We start from the raw sequence: 22,593 nt of genomic DNA, 5'->3' as shown, positions 1-22,593 counted from the left end.
ACTAGCTTTCATCTACATTTAGAAGAATCGAAATCGGATATATGGGAGCTGAGAACGGCGCGACACAAAATTTTGCAAAATTTTACCACATACGAACATCACTCGACCTCCACGGAATTTATTTTCTCAAAATTCGAGGGTTCGAGATAGACGAGTTCTGTCAAGGTGAATCGATAGAGCGTCGAAAATCGATGCAGTGTGATTTTTTGACGATTTTTCCGCTTAAAATTCATGCTGAATCGACATATTTACGAAGATGGAAATGACGTCCTGGCTTAAAGTAAAACCTATACCTTTCTTTAGTAAGAAAGGCAAATAGTAAATAGTTCTAAAAATTGATCGGGATTGCCGATCGATGTCGAATTTGTTTCAGATGCTCACTCATGGTCTGTACTATGAATGTAGAAAGAAATTTCGGATAAAATTGGGAATGAAAGGTGTTGGCGAAGGTCACCAGGTGGGCTTTTACCTTTTTTTAGGGATTTTTTTTCTTTTGGTAGGTTAATCAAACGGCTCTAACTTCAGAACCAGATTATGGATCTGGATGAAAATTTGGGAGGTTGTAGAACTCGAAAAATGCAATTTTTGAGATAAATAAAATATATGAAAATGAAAAAAATTTACCATATTTTCATTTGAAAACTGTGTATTTTGTTGAAAAGTCTGGCCGCATCCGAAAACAGATGGATATTTCGAAATTTGCGCGGCAACTCGCCCAGGTTCAGCACACTAGCTTTCATCTACATTTAGAAGAATCGAAATCGGATATATGGGAGCTGAGAACGGCGCGACACAAAATTTTGCAAAATTTTACCACATACGAACATCACTCGACCTCCACGGAATTTATTTTCTCAAAATTCGAGGGTTCGAGATAGACGAGTTCTGTCAAGGTGAATCGATAGAGCGTCGAAAATCGGTGCAGTGTGATTTTTTGGCAATTTTTCCGCTTAAAATTCATGCTGAATCGACATATTTACGAAGATGGAAATGTCGTCCTGGCTTAAAGTAAAACCTATACCTTTCTTTAGTAAGAAAGGCAAAAATCATATCTCGGAATCCTGTTAATGAACTCCTCCCATTTTTTAGCATATTATGTAAAAATGTCCAGGGAATCCGATAAAAATATTTCCAGACATAGGCTCTTTGGTCCAGACACCGTCAAAACGGCATTTTAAAGTTTCATACGCCCTTTTCATATGTTAGGCTAGATTTTTGAAACTTCTTACTATTTTTCTTTGAAAGGCCAACTTATCACCATTCATTTGCGTATAAGACAATTGAAATCGGTTAAAATGGCGAGAAGTTATGATTTTTCAAAAAAAGTGGGTTTTGCGAAAATCGACGAAAATGGCCATTTTTCAGACCACCCTAACACGGCGTAGGCCACCCTAATGGCCAAACAAAAAAATACGGGTCTAATTATTTCGGCCAGGGAACCCCCAGAAAAATTTTGAGCCCGATCCGAGCACTTTTGTTTTTTCCATGCTGTTTTCGTGGGGAATTGCTGTATATATGAAATACGCGGGGTAAGACGGCCACCCATGTGGGGTAAGACGGTCAGTGCTATAAATTAACTTAATTACTTTACTAAATCCACCCAAATACCTACATGGTTTGTTGAACAGACTTCTCTGAACATAATAATTATTTTGGTTGAAAAAATCAAGTTTCAAATGTAAGGAAAATGCACGGATAGTTTTATTGAAAATGCTTTTCCTTATCTACAAATATGTCTTAATTTGCAAAAAACCGTCAAAATATAACCTATATCAAATAAAATATACTAATTACGGGTGGCCGTCTTGCCCACAAATAACTTATTTTTTTTGAACATTTTTTTTTGCAAATAGCTCATCGCGTTTTTAAACTTTTCCGAGGGACATAATCTAGGGAAAACTTTAATTAAACATGAAAAAATATTTGAAGACAGGAAAACATATTGTTATCTATCAAAAATGCCTAAGTTGTAATTCATGAAAATAACATCCAGCTAGTACGAAGCAGAACAAAGGAGAGGGATTCGTTCAGCATTTCTTCACCTTCTATGTAAATAGATGAATGATATAAAAAAGATTTACAGTCCTGAATATACCGGATTTAGCCTAAGTCAAATTACTTAAGTCTCTGTGTAAATATTTTGTAAAAATTCAAAATGTGCACATGAATCTGTTCTGGGGACCCCAAAGTGTATGCTTCCTCTCGACTTGAGCATGCGCAGAAATTGCTATGGCCTATCTACCACAATCACTTTACTTGAAAAAATGCACTTAGCTTAGGAATTTGAATTAACGAAATTAGAAACGTATGGTTTGGAAAATTTTAAAATCTACGGTAAGTTGACATTTCCATATCAAAGGTAAACAAACAACTGCATAGCAACTACCCAGCAAGTTTTCTAACTTAATAACCGTACTTTTTGTAGCATCTTATATATTCTACGCAACCTAACTATTCTAAGCAAAGTGATTGTAGATAGGCCATTAACAGAAATAAATATTGAAAGAATTCATTAATAAAAATTTTGTTTTTTCTCTGTTTATTACACAAATTAAAATCTCCACAGCAACCGCTACAGTACAAATTGCAAAGCCTACCGTGATTGACACCTGTGAGGGAGACGAGGAATTTTACGATACACACTATGATCTTGCGGACGGTGAAAACTTTTGGCATACATCTGTGGGAAAGTTTAAATTTTCAATTGACAATCTTCCACAATCACTCCAATATATTCATCAACTATTGAAGGAACTCCCAACTATTGATAAACCAGATATATTGTACTATACCTTACAATGCTTAAAGATCATGGTTTTACACGGCGATGCATTCGTGAAGGCCGCACGTGACGATCGAGGGTTCTTTATTTGGTGTCAAGAAAATTTGTTAATTAAAAAGTAAAATCGATTATTTTTTTATTTTCGTAGTAATGATTACACTTTATTTATAGCTTGTGGAATTTATGTAACGCGGAGCACTCTCATATATGCGAAGTTTCAATACCGATTCTATTGCACTGCATAACTTTGCCACTAGGATCCGATGTCTTCTGGAATGTGGTTCAGGATGCTTTTCATCATAACGACTGGCGAATTAGATTCCAAGCAACTGAGCGTGTAACAGGTAAATGTTTCAATTAAATTAAAGTTCTTAGAATCTATGACATTTCCCCGAAGCCCACATTACCGAAAAGACATTTCCCCGAATGCCACATCTCCGAAAAGACACATTCCCGAAATGTCATTTACCCGATAAATCCATTTCCCCGAATGGCAACTTCGATTTTTTGAAAAAATTAGTAATGAATCGGGAATTCATAACTCGGTCGAAGATTTTTTGCACAATCTGGAAATTTCTGAAAAGTTGGCATTTTATGTCCCCTAAAACATAGTAAAAAATAAAAAAAAACTAAAAATAGTGTTTTTTTCAAATCAAGTTTTAGTGACAAAAAGTTAAATTAAAAATCACCATTTTTTTCCGAGTATCATTTTTTTCAGTGTAGTCCTTATCCATACTTACAACTTTGCCGAAGACACCACATCGATCAAAAAATGCCATCAAAATATACAGATTTTTGAATTTTCATATATTGCTTATTGCGAGATAAACTCATTTTTCTCCTCCGCTGTGACTGACAGGAGATTATGGCCGCCTAACTGCCACGGTGTAAAAATCAGCAAGTTGAACTGAAATTCTACGTTGATTTGGCTGTCAACTTGGTTTGTTTTGAATATTTTCCGAAAAGTCAGCTGAAAACTCAAGGCTACCTTTGACAACAGCTAAAAAATTGTTCTGCGGTTGTCATGCGGCTGTCATGCGACCATTTTCCTGCGGCCTTATCAACACGCGTGAAATCTAATTATCGACGCCCGCAGTAATATCACAAGCCTTACCCGACATACTTCGTTCTGCCCTTTTTTATTTGTTGACGTTTTTAACTTTTTTGCTTATTCAGCCTCCTGTGATCAAAATTTGATTTGACGTAACTTTTCCCATACAATCTGCAGATTTTCCGGAATCGGTTCCAGAGTGGCTAAAGCTGTAACTTTTTGGCGTAAGAACTAGAGGTGGGCAAAACCGCTCTTTTTTAGGAGCCACTCATTTTCGTTCGTTCATCAAAAAGAGCCGTTCTTTTGAACGGCTCTTTCGCTCTTTTTCAAAATTTTGATGAAAAGGTTTTTTTATAAGTTATTTCACATTGGACTTTTATAAATTATTTAATTAACAAAAATTAAAACTGAAAACGAGAAGATGCTCTTGAAAACCATAAGTCTTGGTGGTCTCTATGTCAAGAACATTCGATAAACTGAATGTCATCCAAACTTAAATCTAGGATGCTGGAAAAATTGCGATTAATTTTAAAACTGCGTTTATTTCTGTAAGAATTGAACTAATGCAGATATTTTATTTGGAGAAAATATTCTGTGAACTCTTTTGCTCTTTTGTACAAACGCTGAAGTTTAATCGAACAAAAGGATTTTTTTCCAAAACCTCTATAGTACTCAGTAGATTTTTGGTAATATTTTACAAATATTTTACAAATTATTCTCAATTATTATTTCTCAAACTTTAATGTACAATCAGTTGTGCTATGATTTTTTTTTCATTTTGTTTGATATTTGAAACTTCTTAGCAAAGCATTACTTTATAATTGCATAATTACTTACCATCGTCAAAATCACGATTCTTTGTGAAAATTCAGATGAATTCCTTGAATAATTGAAATAAAAAGCTGTTTTAAAAGACGAGCTCAAATCGTGCATTTTTCCTTCTCGCCATCTTGCTTATTGATTTTCGGAACAAATTTGCAACACTCGACATTCAAATTCAAAACATCTGGTTTTAACGTGAATTTCCCTTCACTATCAAAGGAACACCATGTGATAAAAGAGTGAAGCGGTTTTCGGTTGGGATCAGCTGATTTCAAATGATTTTCACATCAATGGAACATGAACAAACTATCGAAGCCATTGGATAAGCATGTGAAATTATCGTGATGATTTTTGGAGCAGATCACGTGAAAAAGCACTTGAGTTTGCTATGTCAGATTTTTTCAGTGTAGAATGACAAAAAAAAGCTTAGTTTGCAATCAGAAAGATACAAACATAAAACACACATTCAATTCACAATTTTATAACTGGCACACTAATTATAAACACACAGTTTTCACGTTTTTTCACACGCATATCTGCTTCTGCCACTCATTTCCGCTGAAGGTTTTCGGGGTGGTCTCGTTTAAATCGTCCTCCCAGACTCACTCCAAAATCCGGTTACTTGACAGTCTTACTGAAAGCCTTTGTCCCCCGGCTTATGAAATCTTTCCTCTCGTTCACCTGAAAAAAGTTAAGAAACAAATTGTTAATAACTTTTGAGCCCACTTTTAAGAAGTTTTCAAACTTACCATCAAAACACGGCAACTTCAGCAGCACGAAGAATTAATTTGAATTTATTAATAAATCTTACTCCAATTTATCCAGCAAAAAAAAACGGCCACGGAATTCTGTCAAGTCCGTTCGGCTAAAGAACCAAAAATCATCTGAAATGAAATCCCGGTTTCCGAGCTCAACAAAATTTGCAGACAGGAATTTCATGCTACCTCAACCAATTTTTCACCACAATGCTGCATGAAAAAGTGTATGGATTTTTTCCATACCAGTTTACACGAAGATGTTGCGTGATAATCATGCAAACCAAAACTCAGCTGACTGAAAGCCACGCCTCCAAATTTTCAGGCATGAATTTCACGTGACATTTAGTTGTGTGAGTGTAAGCTGCGTGGAAATCAAGCAGAGTTGACATGAATGCAATACGAAAGTTGCATGACTCAAGTAAAACGTTGATTTGGTGCAAAAATTGGCTGCTACCGGAATTTTCATGCAACTTTGTGGTGAAATGTTTTTTGGGTGTAGTGACAATCAATTAATTTTCTTGTCAATGATGTATGTGTTATGTTTGCAATTATTGAACCTGTTCAAGTGATTTATGTTATTTAAATGTAAGATGGTTAAGAAATTCGTTTGGACATCAAGTTGTCTGTCGGAATCAAACAAATAAATAAAAAAAATAAATAAAAAAACCGTCCACTCAAAAAAATATTCACGTTGAAGTTACGTGAAAAGCTATGTGGTATTTTTCCACTAAAGTTTTCACGTAACTTCTACGAGGCGGCCCTAGTAGAAACGGAATTTGCTTGGCGAGATCATTTCACGTCGTTTCTACGTGCTTCACACGTAAAAGCTAAATGAATCAATTGATGATTTCTACATGTTTGTTGCAGTAAACATTATAGTGACCTTCTAGTACTAATGTGATCTAATTTCGGATTTTTTGTCAACAGAAAAAAATAAAGATGCAGTTTTAATTACAATTCAGATCAATGTTTTATTGAATTTTCCATTTCAAACATTTAAAAAAATGGCCCAGTCCCTCATGTAACCGAGCGGGAAGACCTTCGCGCGCAGCTTTTCGATTCCGCTGCCCTTTGTGGCCGCACGGGAACCCGTTCCGAATTCGTCGTCGTTGACGAAAGCCTTTTATGCCACGTTGACGTGGCCGCACATCACCGGGGAGAGGTTATTAGTGAACAACTAGGCAAAGCAAGTTGGGTGCTCGGATGGTCGGAACGTTTTGGGTTTACGTAGTGCGTGGCAAGGAAGAAGTTTGAGAGATGGGCGACCACGTTCAGCTCTCGAATTCCGCGCATCGGTTTGTTGATCTTGCCGGATACAGCTTTCTGCACCACACTGACCAAGGCCGACGAGAGGATGGCCGCAAAGCATCCTCGCACTCCTCCGGAGCAAACTCGGCAAAGGTCCACGAGCCGTTTGCAATGTCCGTGACATTTTTGGTGGGGTCGATCACCACGACCAACCGCTTATGTTGAAACAGGCCAGAATTCAAGTGGCCACCGGAAAAATATGCTGCTTCCAGAGTTCGGCAGCTGCAAAAACAAAAATACAATTAATTATGAATAAATTCATTCAAACTTAATTAAACTTACCGTCTGTTCTATTTTTGATGAAATTTTGCAAGCACAAGTCCGGCAGCAGTTCTTCACCGAGCGCCATCAATTTTCATACTAAAATAATCACGTAGAAATTTCGCCGAATGGCGCACTCGCGTTCCGTTGAAGTTAAATTTTGAAACACATAAAAACTACATGAAAAAACCTAGTGGAAAAATACCATAAGGCTTTTCACGTAACATCAACGTGAAAACTTTTTTTTGCCAGTACACTTTCACATTATTTTTACGTGTGTCACGTGAAACGAGCCTAGCGAGGGGAAAATCGGAGTTACGTGTTTTTTTCAGGTAGCATCAACGTGTGGATTATTTTGAGTGTCCAGTTCTCCGTGCGCAGAGTGTGCTAGGACACGAATTTCTGGGGTCTAGCTCATTTCCCCGAATGCTATTTTCCCGAAAGCTATTTACCCGAAAATCATTTCCCCTAATTGGCCGCATCCCCGAATACCACATTCCCTAATCAGCCACATAACCGAGTGCCATTTCATCGGATATCATTTCCCCTAATCGGCTACATTCCCGAATGCCATTTCCCCTAATCGGCCACTTCGCCGAATGCCATTTCCCCTAATTGACACTTACGCTAATTTCCGTTTATTTGAATTTTAATTTTCCCGAATTTTCCCTGAACATCATTTTTGCTAAAGAGCAGTTCTCTAGGATTTCGGTCATTCGATTTTTTTTGTATTTTTTAATCCGACTGAAACTTTTTTGGTGCCTTCGGTATGCCCAAAGAAGCCATTTTGCATCATTAGTTTGTCCATATAATTTTCCATACAAATTCGGCAGCTGTCCATACAAAAATGATGTATGAAAATTCAAAAATCTGTATCTTTTGAAGGAATTTTTTGATCGATTTGGTGTCTTCGGCAAAGTTGTAGGTATGGATACGGACTACACTGGAAAAAAATAATACACGGTAAAAAAAATTTGGTGATTTTTTTATTTAACTTTTTATCACTAAAACTTGATTTACAAAAAAACACTATTTTTAATTTTTTTTATTTTTTGATATGTTTTAGAAGGCATAAAATGCCAACTTTTCAGAAATTTCCAGGTTGTGCAAAAAATCACTGACCGAGTTATGAATTTTTTAATCAATACTGATTTTTTCAAAAAATCGAAATTTTGGTCGTAAAAATTTTTCAACTTCATTTTTCGATGTAAAATCAAATTTGCAATCAAAAAGTACTTTACTGAAATTTTGATAAAGTGCACCGTTTTCAAGTTATAGCCATATTTAAGTGACTTTTTTGAAAATAGTCGCAGTTTTTCATTTTTTTAAATTAGTGCACATGTTTGCCCAGTTTTGAAAAAAATATTTTTGAAAAGCTGAGAAAATTCTCTATATTTTGCTTATTTGGACTTTGTTGATACGACCTTTAGTTGCTGAGATATTGCAATGCAAAGGTTTAAAAACAGGAAAATTGATGTTTTCTAAGTTTCACCCAAACAACCCACCATTTTCTATCGTCAATATCTCAGCAACTAATGGTCCGATTTTCAATGTTAATATATGAAACATTTGTGAAATTTTCCGAACTCTTCGAAAAAAATATTTTTGGAATTTTCAAATCAAGACTAACATTTCACAAAGGCCAAACATTCAATATTACGCCCTTTTAAAATGTTTGTCTTGATTTGAAAATTCCAAAAATATTTTTTTCGAAAAGATCGGAAAATTTCACAATTGTTTCATATATTAACATTGAAAATCGGACCATTAGTTGCTGAGATATTGACGATAGAAAATGGTGGGTTGTTTGGGTGAAACTTAGAAAACATCAATTTTCCTGTTTTTAAACCTTTGCATTGCAATATCTCAGCAACTAAAGGTCGTATCAACATAGTCCGAATAAGCAAAATATAGAGAATTTTCTCAGCTTTTCAAAAATATTTTTTTCAAAACTGGGCAAACATGTGCACTAATTTAAAAAAATGAAAAACTGCGACTATTTTCAAAAAAGTCACTTAAATATGGCTATAACTTGAAAACGGTGCACTTTATCAAAATTTTAGTAAAGTACTTTTTGATTGCAAATTTGATTTTACATCGAAAAATGAAGTTGAAAAATTTTTACGACCAAAATTTCGATTTTTTGAAAAAATCAGTATTGATTAAAAAATTCATAACTCGGTCAGTGATTTTTTGCACAACCTGGAAATTTCTGAAAAGTTGGCATTTTATGTCTTCTAAAACATATCAAAAATTAAAAAAATTAAAAATAGTGTTTTTTTGTAAATCAAGTTTTAGTGATAAAAAGTTAAATAAAAAAATCACCAAATTTTTTTTTACCGTGTATTATTTTTTCCAGTGTAGTCCGTATCCATACCTACAACTTTGCCGAAGACACCAAATCGATCAAAAAATTCCTTCAAAAGATACAGATTTTTGAATTTTCATACATCATTTTTGTATGGACAGCTGCCGAATTTGTATGGAAAATTATATGGACAAACTAATGATGCAAAATGGCTTCTTTGGGCATACCGAAGGCACCAAAAAAGTTTCAGCCGGATTAAAAAATACAAAAATTAAAATTGAAGAAAAAAGACCGATTTCGTAGAGAATTGCTCTAAAGCCATTTTCCATGACTTCCCCTAACAGTTATTTTCTTTCTCAATTTCACCGAACAGCTTTTTCGGGTATGCTGTTGATTAAATGTTGTAAATTATTAGAAAAAATAGTTTGTTTAATTGACACTTGTATTATACCGCAGAATGAGATGTTGGTTTTGAGAAGTTTTTTTTCGAATTTTGTTCAAGAACCAAAAAATCGGACAAATAGGAACATAAGGCTGGTATAAACTTTATTTAAGGTTTTTGTTCCCCCCTCTGCTCCTTTTCAAAGTGGGCCGTTTGTCAGAGGTTATATTAAAATCTTTTTCTTGCCAAAAAGATGTAATATTACCATGATTATTTTTAATGTGTAGGCCTTCATCATCGAATGGATCGTTAAATGCTGACCGAGCGTGCCTGTCTTGATCGTCATCGCGAAGCAACCGTCAGTGAACGCACACAAAGTTAAAACGAACGGAAACCGAGCTCAGTACTGATGCAGCCGCTCGATTCAAAGGCACATGCTCTTCTCAAACTACAAATTTATGAATCCAGTGTAGTAGGCTCATGCTTTGGGATGTTCCATTCAATGTTGTATACTTGGTTTATAAAAAATTTCAGCTTTAAACTATTTTGATGCAATTTTAAAAAAATGTGTTTTTCGACTACTTTCTCCAGGGTGCGGGGCAGAATGGACCACCCTGCAGGGCAGAATGGGCCACCTTAGAAAATAAGCAATTTCGTCTAATACAACGTCGAAGGGTGATAAGAAATGACTTAAGTAACCTTTCCATCATAGTTTCCATGAAGTTTGATCACTTTTATAAAAATAGTCACTTAACAAAACAAACATTTTTGAAAATAGTGTAAATATGTCGAAAAAAGACACTATTTTTACAAATAAGCGTCAAAACAATTAAAAAATCAACTAATGTTGCATTAAACGTGATTTGTGAAGCTACCAGGAGTGAAATAATTTATTTAGCTCAAATTTCGCAACTTTTCATTGTTTTTATAAGGCAGGAAATTGGTGGTCCATTCTGCCCCCAAGTAGATCTTAATTTAACACTTACACCACAAAGCCTCTAAATGATTTGAATGTTCCGTTGTTGTTTGATTAGCTTTGTAATAGCTCCTGGTAACATTATAAACATTGAACAAACTTTTTCAAATAATCTAACTTTTGAGAAAGCTTATTTAAGAACCTCGAAATAAACAACATTTGCGTGGTTTTGTCAATAAATTTACATTTTTGCTAATAATTCGAAAAATACAATGAATTCAAACGTCGTTTTCGGTGTGGTGATGTTATTTGACGTCTTTTATAAGACCCTTGCCAGTTAGTCTAAATCCATTCTAAAGCCCAAAACCAAGAGTGGCCCATTCTGCCCCCATGGTCCATTCTGCCCTCACTGCCTCTATAACTGGAGAGAGTCAAATGACTCTGCATTGTAGTCATTTGTTCGTATGTGGACGAACGAAAACAGAATGTCAAAGTCAGAATGTCGTAGCCTTAGCGAAAGAAGTGCTCAGTCAACTATTGATCTATTTTCGATAAATTTTGCCATGTTGATTACAAGTTACTTTTCGCCATAAAATTAAATTCCAAACCAGCAAGGCGAATAAAATAATCAGTGTGAACGGGGTTCTGTACTACGGAAATCGCACAATATGTTTTTTTAATAATAAAAAAGCAAAATTTCTATTGAATTATTGTTAATAAAATGATATTTCCCCGAATGCGGTCAAGCGGAACTGCCCGGTGCCCCGGAGCGCGCGTTCAGGAAAATGACTATTCAGGGATATGACTAATCGGGTAAGTGGCATTCGGGATTGTGGCCCATTCGGGAAAATGGCATTCAAGGATGTGGAAGATTAGGGGAAACGGTAAATTCGGGTAAATGGATTTCGGGGAAATGACTATTAGGGGAAGTGTCTTTTCGGGGAGGTGGCATTCGGGGAAATGTCCCTTCGGTAATATGGGTTTCGGGGAAATGTCATTGATTCGATTTCTGATGGACATTCCTCTTACAGTCCACAACATAAATCAACCTGCAAGGAACTGTTTCAGTTTTTTTTTTATCTGTATGTGTTTATGTAATAGTTACGATTTCTCGGATCTTTATTCATTTTTGAACCAAAAAAAAAAATTGCGCGATCACCACCTACTGCATAGTATAAGAAAGATTTGATCAAACAAGTTTTTTTTTTCAGTTATTACAAGATTTATGGACTCCACACCATTACGTTCAGAGATCAGTCTTCAAGCATCTTTGGCGACTGCCTTTTGTCATCTGATTGCTGCATGCGACGACCTTAATGTTTATGTTGCGCAAAGAGCTACTTGTAAGCATAATAATTCAGGCTACGAGAAGGACTGTTTGTTATTCAGACTATTTTCAGGTTATTTGGGTACTATTCATGATAAAGCCATCCAAGCTTTGTTGTTTTGCTTGGAATCACAGTTTGATATGTTTATCGTGGATAGGCCAGTAGTTCTTCAATCTCTATATCAACTGCACAACATGCTTTCCGACCGGAAGGTTTTAACATGGGACTTCTTCTTAAATCGTTTTGATACATTGTTTGTTGAAGCTCAAGTGAATCTTGAAAAAAATGGAGATATATCACACCTGCGGGATTTACGTAATTCGGAAAACGGAAGTGAAGTATTATCAACAAAGATTAACAAAGCCAGAGAAGCTTTGAGTCAGTCGGATACATCGGGGTCAATGAAAACGTTGAGTGCTTCGTTTGGAACCAAATGGCCATACAAACGGACCATGTCAGCACCGGCCACAATTATTCCCAGACAGGAGTCGAAAATAGGTAAATTTACTTCACAAACGAATCACGGTGTATTTTTTCGAGACCTCAAAAATAAAAAAATCGGTATGTCTGATATTTGGCACCGTGAAAGAAGGGCTCTTTCCCGACATTTTGCGGGGTATATTGAGCTATTTCGTCGGGGGGTCCAGAGGAACTTTTTTTGAAGATAATTTTTCGATTTTATGGGATATTTGTTCAAAACCCGATTTAATATCACCAGAGGTGAAATAGAGCCTTTCTTACAAAATGATGAAACTCCGAGAAATATATTGGTGCAATTAATTTTTAAGAAACAAAATGATACCATCCAGTAAGAATTTTACCTAAAAGTTCGAATCTTTTTAGGGCAAACCTCAAATGCCTTTTTTTAATTTCAGAAGTACATTATTTGTCGCAAGATATTTAAATTTAATTAAGAAAAACATATTGGATTGACATTATTAGAAAAAAAAATAAAGGGTACTCAGTCTATAATGTAAGTCTATGATTAACTTAAAAAAATATGTATCGCTATTAAACTTAGTCGATCAATTATGAGAAGCCAGAAAGAACACTTTCACGCGCAAGCGTAACAGCGCTGGCGTTGAAGCTTCGACTTGACGACTTGTCGAGCTTTCGAGCGAGAACGAGCCGGGACTTTGAATTTGATGTTCAGTATATGATTTTGTATAAATCCAAAAATTTAATAGGAAAAAATAGGGTAAAAATAAGACGAAAAACACTAAAATCGCTATATCTCTGGAAATACATTTTGGAAAAGCTTCAAATTTTGGGCCCAAACAGTTTATGGCTCATGTTTTCGAATGGCTTTTTGTTTGAAACTGAATTCTTTAAATTTGCTAGTGTTATCTGTAAAATAGTCCAAAAAATACCTCTAAAAATGTATTTCAGAAAAAGAGCTCTCAAAAATCAGACTTTGAGTTCCGGGTTTCGGGCCAAAATTCAATCGAAAGAGCGCATCTGAACCTTCAATTTAGTAATAGGATTTTTTCCTGGGACGAATCCTCGCCGTGCACGATTTTTTTTAGATTTCTGAAAAAAGCGTTTTTCCAAAAGCAAACCTTAAACCTTTCTTTTGTAAGAAAGGCAAAAAGACACAGAAAATCGGTGCATTCATGTTGATATCACTCAAACTTCTTATGAATAAGCCTTAAAGACTCTAACCAACTATATTTGACCAATATTTGACTTCCAATAATAAAAAAAATCGAACCAAATTTACCAGATTTCCAGCTTTCTTTGAAATTACCCCAAAATCCAAGTTGGAAACCCCGATACTACCGAAAGTAAATCTTTCCTTTGTACAATTTGTCATGAAATAACAGCAAAATATTGCCCGGATACAAATTTGAGCATTTAACAATGCAAAACATAGATTATTTATTTAATAAGCTTTCTTCCTTGACTTGATTTAAAGTGTTATGCTAACAAGTTGACGTGCCCAATAAAACAACAAATTACAATAAGCTGTTTATTACCTAATAGGTTCCGAAAATTATTTTTTCAATCCTCTGCCACATAACACCATTACATTTTTAAACATTTTAGAATCAATCACATTGTAAAAAACAGTTTTCTGAACAAGTTCCATAAAAAAGTATCAGTATTGGTTCAATATAAGCAGAGATATGCCCAATTTCCTGAAATAAATAGAGCCTTTCTCCAAAATTTTCTTAATTTAATTACCTTTCACATGATGGGCACTGCCTACTAAGATATTTTTTATGATGATAATATGTTATTAAAACATAAAAATTATAAGGCTGGTACAAATATTTTTAAAAGTTTTTGTCACCCCCCCCCCCTTCAAAATTGGCCCGAAAAATCAGGGGGCAAAAAAAAATATTTTTACAATAAACTTCAAAATTTCCATGAAAATTCATGTGCAACCAGCTGAAATCAAATTAAAATACATTCTCCTGCGTTTAAAATAATTTTTAGCATGTTTGGGTTATCTTAAGATTATGATTTTTTGAAAATTTTCGATGCAAAATCTTTTTTTTTCGATACAATTTTTGTTTTTGTCAGATCTTAGATTTTTTGAAAACTAATGATTGCAAAACAACTGAACTAGTGTAAAATGCATTTTAAAACACTTTTTTCATTTAAATGTGATGACTATGGCTTGTTATTTAAATTTTTAAATTTTTTTATTTTTTTGCCCCCCCTTGACCTCGGCCAGGGCCGAGGGACAAAAACTTTTTTAAATATTTGCATCGGCCTAACAAGTTTTGACGAAATTCATGAAAATTATTCTATAGCATTCATTATAAAACTCAGTAGGCAGTGCCCATTGTGTGAAAGGTTATTAAATTAAGAAATTTTGGAGAAAGGCACTATTTATTTCAGGAAATTGGGCATGGGCATATCTCTGCTTGTATTGAACCAATACTGATACTTTTTTATGGAACTTGTTCAGAAAACTGTTTTCTACAATGTGATTGATTCTAAAATGTTATAAAATGTAATGGTGTTATGTGGCAGAGGATTGAAAAAATAATTTTCGGATCCTATTGGGTAATAAACAGCTTATTAAATAAATAATCTATGTTTTGCATTGTTAAATGCTCAAATTTGTATCCGGGTAATGTGTTGCTGCTATTTCATGACAAATTGTACAAAGAAAAAATTTACTTTCGGTAGTATCGGGGTTTCCAGCTAGGATTTTGGGGTAATTTCAAAGAAAGCTAGAAATCTGGTAAATTTGGTTCGATTTTTTTATTATTGGAGGTCAAATATTGGTCAAATATAGTTGGTTAGAGTCTCCAAGGCTTATTCATAAGAAGTTTGAGTGATATCAACATGAATGCACCGATTTTCTGTAACTTTTTTGAACAAATATCCCATACAATCGAGAAATAATCTTCAAAAAAAAAAAGTTGAACTGGACCCCCCGTCGAAATATTTCGGTATACCCCGCAAAATGTCGGGAAAGAGCCCTTCTTTCATGGTGCCAAATATCAGACAAAACCGAATTTTTTATCATTTGTTTGTTCTAAAAAATACACCGTGGAATGAGCTCTTTTAAAATAAATTTATTTTAGAAAAAGAAAAAGTCTACAGCCGTCAGGTTTCTGCACCAATTTTGAAAAGAAAGACTTCTCGCTTTGGCTTGGGTATGTTTTTAACCAGTGTTTTCAAAATGATCGATATAATTTGAAAGCGTTTTATAACATGACATTTAAATTTGATTATTTTGAAACAGATGGACAAGTTCATACAATGGGAGGTCCCGAGGATGACTCTAATTTATCAGGATATTTGTACCGAGTAATTGATCTTGAAGAAGCCGACAAGGAAACGATACATCTACTCATATTTTTGCTAATGCAATTTATGTCTCGCGCAGACTTGGTATCTATGTCCGAACAACTAAAAAATACACATTCTATAATAATATTTTTTTAAAGGCTTATCCTACGGACGAAAAACCTATGGCTAAACAACAAACCATTGTTCTTCGCCATTTGTATCTTTTGCTTGGATTTAATCAAATAGATAAGAGTTTCCATGTATCGTCCAGTCGTCTTAGAAATTCAGCCGTGTTTAACTCATTCTTGGCTAATTTACCCCAAGTTTTAGATCAAAATCACTTAATGGGATGGGTCCTCTTACCGTCAGTAATTCAAATATTATTGTATGCTCCGAATCAAGGAAATGGGACATCGCAGACTGGAGTGGAATCAATTTCTAACATACCGTATAACTTTTCTCTGTGGTACTTGGAAAGTCATGTTCGTCGTTATTGGATGATGTCTCTATTGGTAATATTATACAAATATCAATACAATCAACCACCATATGCTGATATGACACAAAACTTGATAAGGATTGTAATAAATTCGCTAGATTATCATTTCCATCAATGTAAAAGGATCCCGGCAACTGTGGTAATGGATGTACCGGTCAGATCTCGAGATTTAAGCCAATCCATAGGCAATGACAAAGACGATCATTCACAAGATATAACAGCGAGTGGTTCCATATATCCCAAAGATGGACACAAACATAAGACGTCGAAGAGTAATCCGGGGTACCGCAAATATCCCGATTCAAGCCTTGAGGCCGATGATACTGAATCCGAGCTTGTTGCAATACCCGAAAGTGATCTTTCGGATAGTACATTACACGGAAGTAGCGCACCTGTAAGTTTCTTTTAGACAAGATTTCTGTTTAGTTTTAAACAAGCAAACCGTTTCAGGGATCCTTCGATGACACAGTTAATTTTGATGACATTTGTGCGCCTATCAAGCCAGAACTAACAAAAAATAGGGCGACAGCTCATGTAACAACTGCAAATTTGGCAGCACAAGTCGCTATTTCTACCATCACTACTGGTGTTAAAGATGACAAAACGGAATTGTCCAAAAAGTTGCAAAAAATCATCTCATCCGTGGGCGACAAAGTTTCGGAACCTAGCACAAGTGGGCTGGGAAATAAATGTTCTGTACAAGAAGGCGTACGAACCATGGCGGCTTCGATGCTCGGTCAACCGAAAGCCCAGGCAATATTGAATCCCCCGGCCAATGTACAAAAAGCGGTTGTTGTGACTCAAAGTACATCAACGGCAGTAATCAAAAGTAAAGAATTAGCTGATACTAGAATGAATAATCAACAGGAGACAAAACTTGTGACCACCTCAGGTACGTCGTAGCTTAAGCGGTGTATGCACTTCGGAAGGAATCGGTCAAGAAACATTTCAAATGGGCAGCAGCGGCAGCGAAAGCAAGCCAGAGATGGTGAAGAAAAGCCTCAAGAAAACGCTCCCTCTTCTTTGTTCTGCTGTTCGTAAAGCTGTTTCTCGACCCCTTTCCTTCCGATCTCCATACTAACCTTCAAACGTTAACGTCATTACCCCGCAGGTCACTTTTTTTCTTCCACCTGCGAAAACACTGTATTTTTGGAATACCACATTCCAAACATATAAGTCGCTGCAGCCAACTTCCTCACAAAGACAATGATGTACATATAACAATATTTTTTTTTATATAAACTATTTGATTGTAGTACAAAATAAATGACTTTTTTTAAATCATCCCTTAGGGAGCGTTATTTTATTACGTAACGCAAAATTTGGCGATTTTTTTATTACACGCGAAAAAAAAAAGTTGGAACGATGTTTTTGTTCGCATAAATTACAGATTTGATCAAATTAAGTTCTGCAAAGTTCTAGAATCATCTAGACATCCTAACAAATCACTGGAAAGACGAATCATCTTGATTGGTTGAGTTATGCCCGAGAACCAGCGAGTTGAAGTTACCGTTCCAACTTTTTTGGAGCCTTGGGCGTTGGAATGTTAAACAAAGAAAACCATTGACATTATTTTTTGCAGGATTATTCTTCTAGATTTGTAACATAATATTCAGTGCCCACCTAACTACGATCATCTTGTACCTTGGATGCGCAGGGTAGGTTAGTTCCCCGTTTCGCCACCAATCTCAATTAGGCAGCACTGTTTTGTCTCCCGGTTAGATGAATGAGTGGCAATTCTACCTATACCTATTCTATGATTTCAGTCAGTTTTCAACGAGCTTCGCTTATTTAATCGGCGGCTGCTGATTTTTGTTGTTAAATTTGTGTTGGGAGAAGTGTTATGTTGTTTAGATTGTTTACTTATATATACAAACAGTTAAAAGTGCGTTTTATGGCTTTCTACCGGCACCGGAAGGTTCGAGAACGGATTCCCGGATAAACTGACTCGGCTAATCAAGGCTACCTTGGATGGTGTGATGTGTCACGTGCGTGTTTCGGGGTATTTAGCGGAACCCTTTGGATCACGCCGAGGACTGCGGCAAGGTGATGGCTTATCCTGTGCGCTTTTTAACATCGTTCTTGAGGGCATCATTCGAAGAGTGGGCATCGAAACGAGTGGTTCGATCTTGAACAAGTCCTACCAGCTGCTTGCTTTTGCCGATGACATCGACATTGTGGCAAGAAACCTGGAGTCTGACGGAGTGTGGCAAAGACGCATGAACCACGAACTGCACGTGTCTCTTGAAGAACTTGATTCTTGATTCGTATGGTATGGTAGGTTCTACTTTCACTTTCTCTATTTTCTCCTACAACACTTCCTTCTACCTCTTCTTTTTCCTCCGCTCCTAATTCTCTTCTGCTGCTGCGCATCCGAAGGTCTGATCACTTGCGTTGAGCGCGCTCAATGCGAGCTTGTTGCCCCGAGCATGGGTAAATAACAAGGGAAATGCGTAATAATACCTTTCTCTGGTATCAATACCAAATTTTGGTATTCCTGGACCCTTTAAAATTTGTCTTAAGGATTATGCAAGAGCAAAATGTGCTATCATACCAATTTAAGGTATTGTTTTGATATTGCAAAATTGCAGAATTTGTCAATGGTCGAACACCACATTTTGGTATTCTTTTGGTATTACAGTATTTTATCAAATTCTTCTGAAACTATGGAAAATTTTTGACCAATTTTGACAAAATAATTAATTTTGCGCTAAAATGATGTCTCAAAGCAAATGCTTTAATTGAAAACCGTAAATTTCAAACTTGATTTTAAACATTTTTGATATACCCCCTAAAGAAATGACTTGAAATTGTGGAAAATTTTCTAAGTCAGGATGGCACATTTTGGTATTGAAGTGTTTTATCAAATTCCTCTGAAACTATGGGAAAATTTTGACCAATTTTGACAAAATAATTAATTTTGCGCTAAAATGATGCCTCAAAGTGAATGCTTTCATTGAAAACCGAAAATTTCAAAATTGATTTCAAACATTTTTGATATACTCCCTAAAGAAATGACTTGAAATTGTGAAAAATTTTCTAAGTCAGGATGGCACATTTTGGTATTATTTTGGTGTTAAAGTGTTTTATCAAATTCCTATGAAACTATGGAAAAAATTTGACCAATTTTGACAAAATAATTAATTTTGCGCTAAAATGATGTCTCAAAGCGAATGCTTTCATTAAAAACCGGACATATTATTGAATTTTGGTGAATTTCAATCCAGTTTCATTTTAATAACACTTATTTTTCAATCTTGTTATTTTTTAGAATCTTCAAGAACTTCAAGCACAGGCCGTTCATCAACGACAAATGCATTCGATGTGGTGAAGAATATCACTAAGAACAACATGGAATCATAAGGTGAGTAGATTTGGCTGTTGCATATGGATCATTTCCGTTTTTTCACTAACTGCAACTGTTGCACTAAAAATGGTATGAAAATACCAAATTTTGGTATTTCTTGTGCAAATACCAGCGACCAAAATGTGCTCTTGGTTGCCCAGTAATAGATGGTAAAATACCATGAAATCATACCAAAATCATGTATGTGGAAGACCACAGGAATACCAAAATCTGATTTTTCAAGGGCGCGGGAATACCTAAAAATTAAACCATGGCAATACCAAGTTTTGGTATTCAAGCAATGTTCAAAAATCCAGAAGACCTCAACTTGGTATTGAAATGGTTTTATTTTGAGGTATTATTTTACCCTTGGAATAACATGGTTTGGTATTGTTGAGCCCTTCCACATAGAAGACTTTGGTATGATTTCATGGTATTTTACCATCTATTACTGGGCAACCAAGGGCACATTTTGGTCCCTGTTATTTGCCCAAGTAATACCAAAATTTGGTATTCCCGTGTTATTTACCCCTGCTCGGGGCTGGGCGGTCCGAGCGGCAAAATTGTTGTTGTTGACGTCGTTGATGACAGCTGCGCCGTTGCGCAGGGGCTTAGTCATTCTCGTCGTATGGATGAGGGCAAACACTGTTTGGTCGTCCCGAACATACTTCCCCCCGTTGAGTTCTCTCAACAGACGGAACTCGATCCCGGGTAGTGTCCTTGATGGACTGCGTACGTCACGCTACTCCAGGGTCACAGAGCTGACGTTGGATCGCACCTTCGTCAGGTGGCACAAAGGCTTCGCGGTCATCGGCTTGGTTTGGTGCGTCGGCGACGCACCGATCACGAGCAGTGCCATAGATTCACGTCGATGTTGCGTTCTGGGAGATGCATGAGACTCGCCTGGTGCGATTCTATCTCTCGTTCGGGTTGAGGTTGGTTGTATTTGGAGTCTTCCGATGGGATCTTGGAGTTGCCGTCCTTTTCTGGATCTGATTCCGGAACACGGTCCGGCATGGGGGAGATTGCCTTCGGGACAGGACCCGACTGGACTTGTGTTGCATCCGGAATAGGATCCAGCGATGCAGTTGCCTCCAGGACAGGCATTATAATTAAAGACGATTAGTGTCTTTAAGCCTTTTTATTTTGAGCCGTGTTCGCTCCGTTTAAGAGGTAGTTACAGACTGCCTTCTTACTTCTAAAACTTATGCTAGCTGTGTGGGAAGGATTTAACCCGAGCATGGGTAAATAACAAGGGAAATACGTAATAATACCTTTCTCTGGTATTTATACCAAATTTTGGTATTCCTGGACCCTTTAAAAAATTTCTTAAGGATTATGCAAGAGCAAAATGTGGTATCATACCAATTTAAGGTATTGTTTTGATATTGCAAAATTGCAGAATTTGCCAATGATCGAACACCACATTTTGGTATTCTTTTGGTATTACAGTATTTTATCAAATTTCTCTGAAACTATGGGAAAATTTTGACCAATTTTGACAAAATAATTAATTTTGCGCTAAAATGATGTCTCAAAGCGAATGCTTTTATTGAAAACCGGAAACTTCAAACTTGATTTTAAACATTTTTGATATACCTCTACAGAAATGACTTGAAATTGTGGAAAATTTTCTAAGTCAGGATGGCACATTTTGGTATTATTTTGGTATTGAAAGGTTTCATCAAATTCCTCTGAAACTATGGGAAAATTTTGACCAATTTTGACAAAATGATTAATTTTGCGCTAAAATTATGTCTCAAAGCGAATGCTTTCATTGAAAACCGGAAACTTCAAACTTGATTTTAAACATTTTTGATATACCCCCTACAGAAATGACTTGAAATTGTGGAAAATTTTCTAAGTCAGGATGCCACATTTTGGTATTATTTTGGTATTGAAAGGTTTCATCAATTTTCTCTGAAACTATGGGATTTTTTTTAAATTTTGACGAGATAATTAATTTTACGCTAAAATGACTTGGAACCCAAAAATGTTAAAGATGATTTAAAACATTTGTGTGATATACCCACCAATATTTTTTTCAAAAACGTTGAAATTTATCTAAGTCGGGATAACCAAATATTTTGAAAAACGAGTTAATCGACAGATTATTGAATTTTGGTGAATTTCAATTCAGTTTCATTTTAATAATAATTATTTTTCAATCTTGTTATTTTTCAGAAGCTTCAAGAACTTCAAGCACAGGCCGTTCATCAATGACAAATGCACTCGGTGTGGTGAAGAATATCACTAAGAGCAACATGGAATCATCAGGTGAGTAGATTTGGCTGTTGCATATGGACCATTTCCGTTTTTTTACTAACTGCAACTGTTGCACTAAAAATGGTATTATTTGTGCAAATACCAGCGACCATAATGTGCCCTTGGTTGCCCAGTAATAGATGGTAAAATACCATGAAATCATACAAAAATCATGTATGTGGAAGACCACAGAAATACCAAAATATGATTTTCCAAGGGCGCGGGAATACCTAAAAATAAAACCATGGTTATACCAAGTTTTGGTATTCAAGCAATGTTCAAAAATCCAGAAGACCTCAACTTGGTATTGAAATGGTTTTATTTTGAGGTATTATTTTACCCTTGGAATAACATGGTTTGGTATTGTTGTGCCCTTCCACATACTAGACTTTGGTATGATTTCATGGTATTTTACCATCTATTACTGGGCAACCAAGGGCACATTTTGGTCGCTGTTATTTGCCCAAGTAATACCAAAATTTGGTATTCCCGTGTTATTTACCCCTGCTCGGGTTTAGGTAGACAAATCCTTCCTTATGTATTATATAAGACACCAACTTTGTGGGTCCAGTTTTATAGCACTTTTCCTGTTGTCCTAGCCAGGTGGGCCTAAATCAACAAGTCTGGGCTTGTTGGGAAAGAGAAACAGAGAGTCCGATAATGATCATGTTATCGGGCTCGGCATCGGAACATAATTCAGGGCCTGGCAGAGCTGTGAAATCCTCCAGAACAAGGGTCCGACAGCATGGAGATTACCTTCGGGACATGACCCGGCAGGGCTTGGGTTGCATCCGAAACAGGATCCAGCGATGCGCTT

General features: G+C 36.0%; 1 protein-coding gene and 1 long non-coding RNA gene across 5 annotated transcripts in view; one reads left to right on the top strand and one right to left on the bottom strand.

Annotated features, from left to right (window-relative positions):
- The window catches only part of LOC120417925 (protein unc-79 homolog), a 217,400-nt gene that overhangs the window by 115,367 nt on the left and 79,440 nt on the right, over window positions 1-22,593 (top strand). For 2 of the 4 annotated variants that reach the window (XM_039580162.2, XM_039580161.2), the window contains exons 13-20: window positions 2,567-2,900; window positions 2,954-3,126; window positions 11,800-11,931; window positions 11,989-12,414; window positions 15,459-15,530; window positions 15,620-15,768; window positions 15,825-16,559; window positions 16,616-17,057. In XM_039580162.2, coding sequence (XP_039436096.1) covers window positions 2,567-2,900; window positions 2,954-3,126; window positions 11,800-11,931; window positions 11,989-12,414; window positions 15,459-15,530; window positions 15,620-15,768; window positions 15,825-16,559; window positions 16,616-17,057 — 2,463 coding nt within the window. Of the gene's footprint in view, window positions 1-2,566; window positions 2,901-2,953; window positions 3,127-4,010; window positions 4,484-11,619; window positions 11,778-11,799; window positions 11,932-11,988; window positions 12,415-15,458; window positions 15,531-15,619; window positions 15,769-15,824; window positions 16,560-16,615; window positions 17,058-22,593 lie in introns of those variants that run through there. The other 2 variants (XM_039580163.2, XM_039580164.2) reach the window with 2 other exon arrangements.
- Window positions 4,641-11,610, bottom strand: LOC120417928 (uncharacterized). Its single transcript, XR_005605529.2, has 3 exons — window positions 7,004-11,610; window positions 5,405-6,943; window positions 4,641-5,336 (listed from the first exon to the last, which is right to left on the bottom strand). It is a non-coding gene; the product is annotated as an uncharacterized LOC120417928 (long non-coding RNA).

Source organism: Culex pipiens, chromosome 2 (assembly GCF_016801865.2).
Source record: "Culex pipiens pallens isolate TS chromosome 2, TS_CPP_V2, whole genome shotgun sequence".
NCBI classification, from domain to species: Eukaryota; Metazoa; Arthropoda; class Insecta; order Diptera; family Culicidae; genus Culex; species Culex pipiens.
This window is presented reverse-complemented; position numbering and strand designations above follow the sequence as displayed.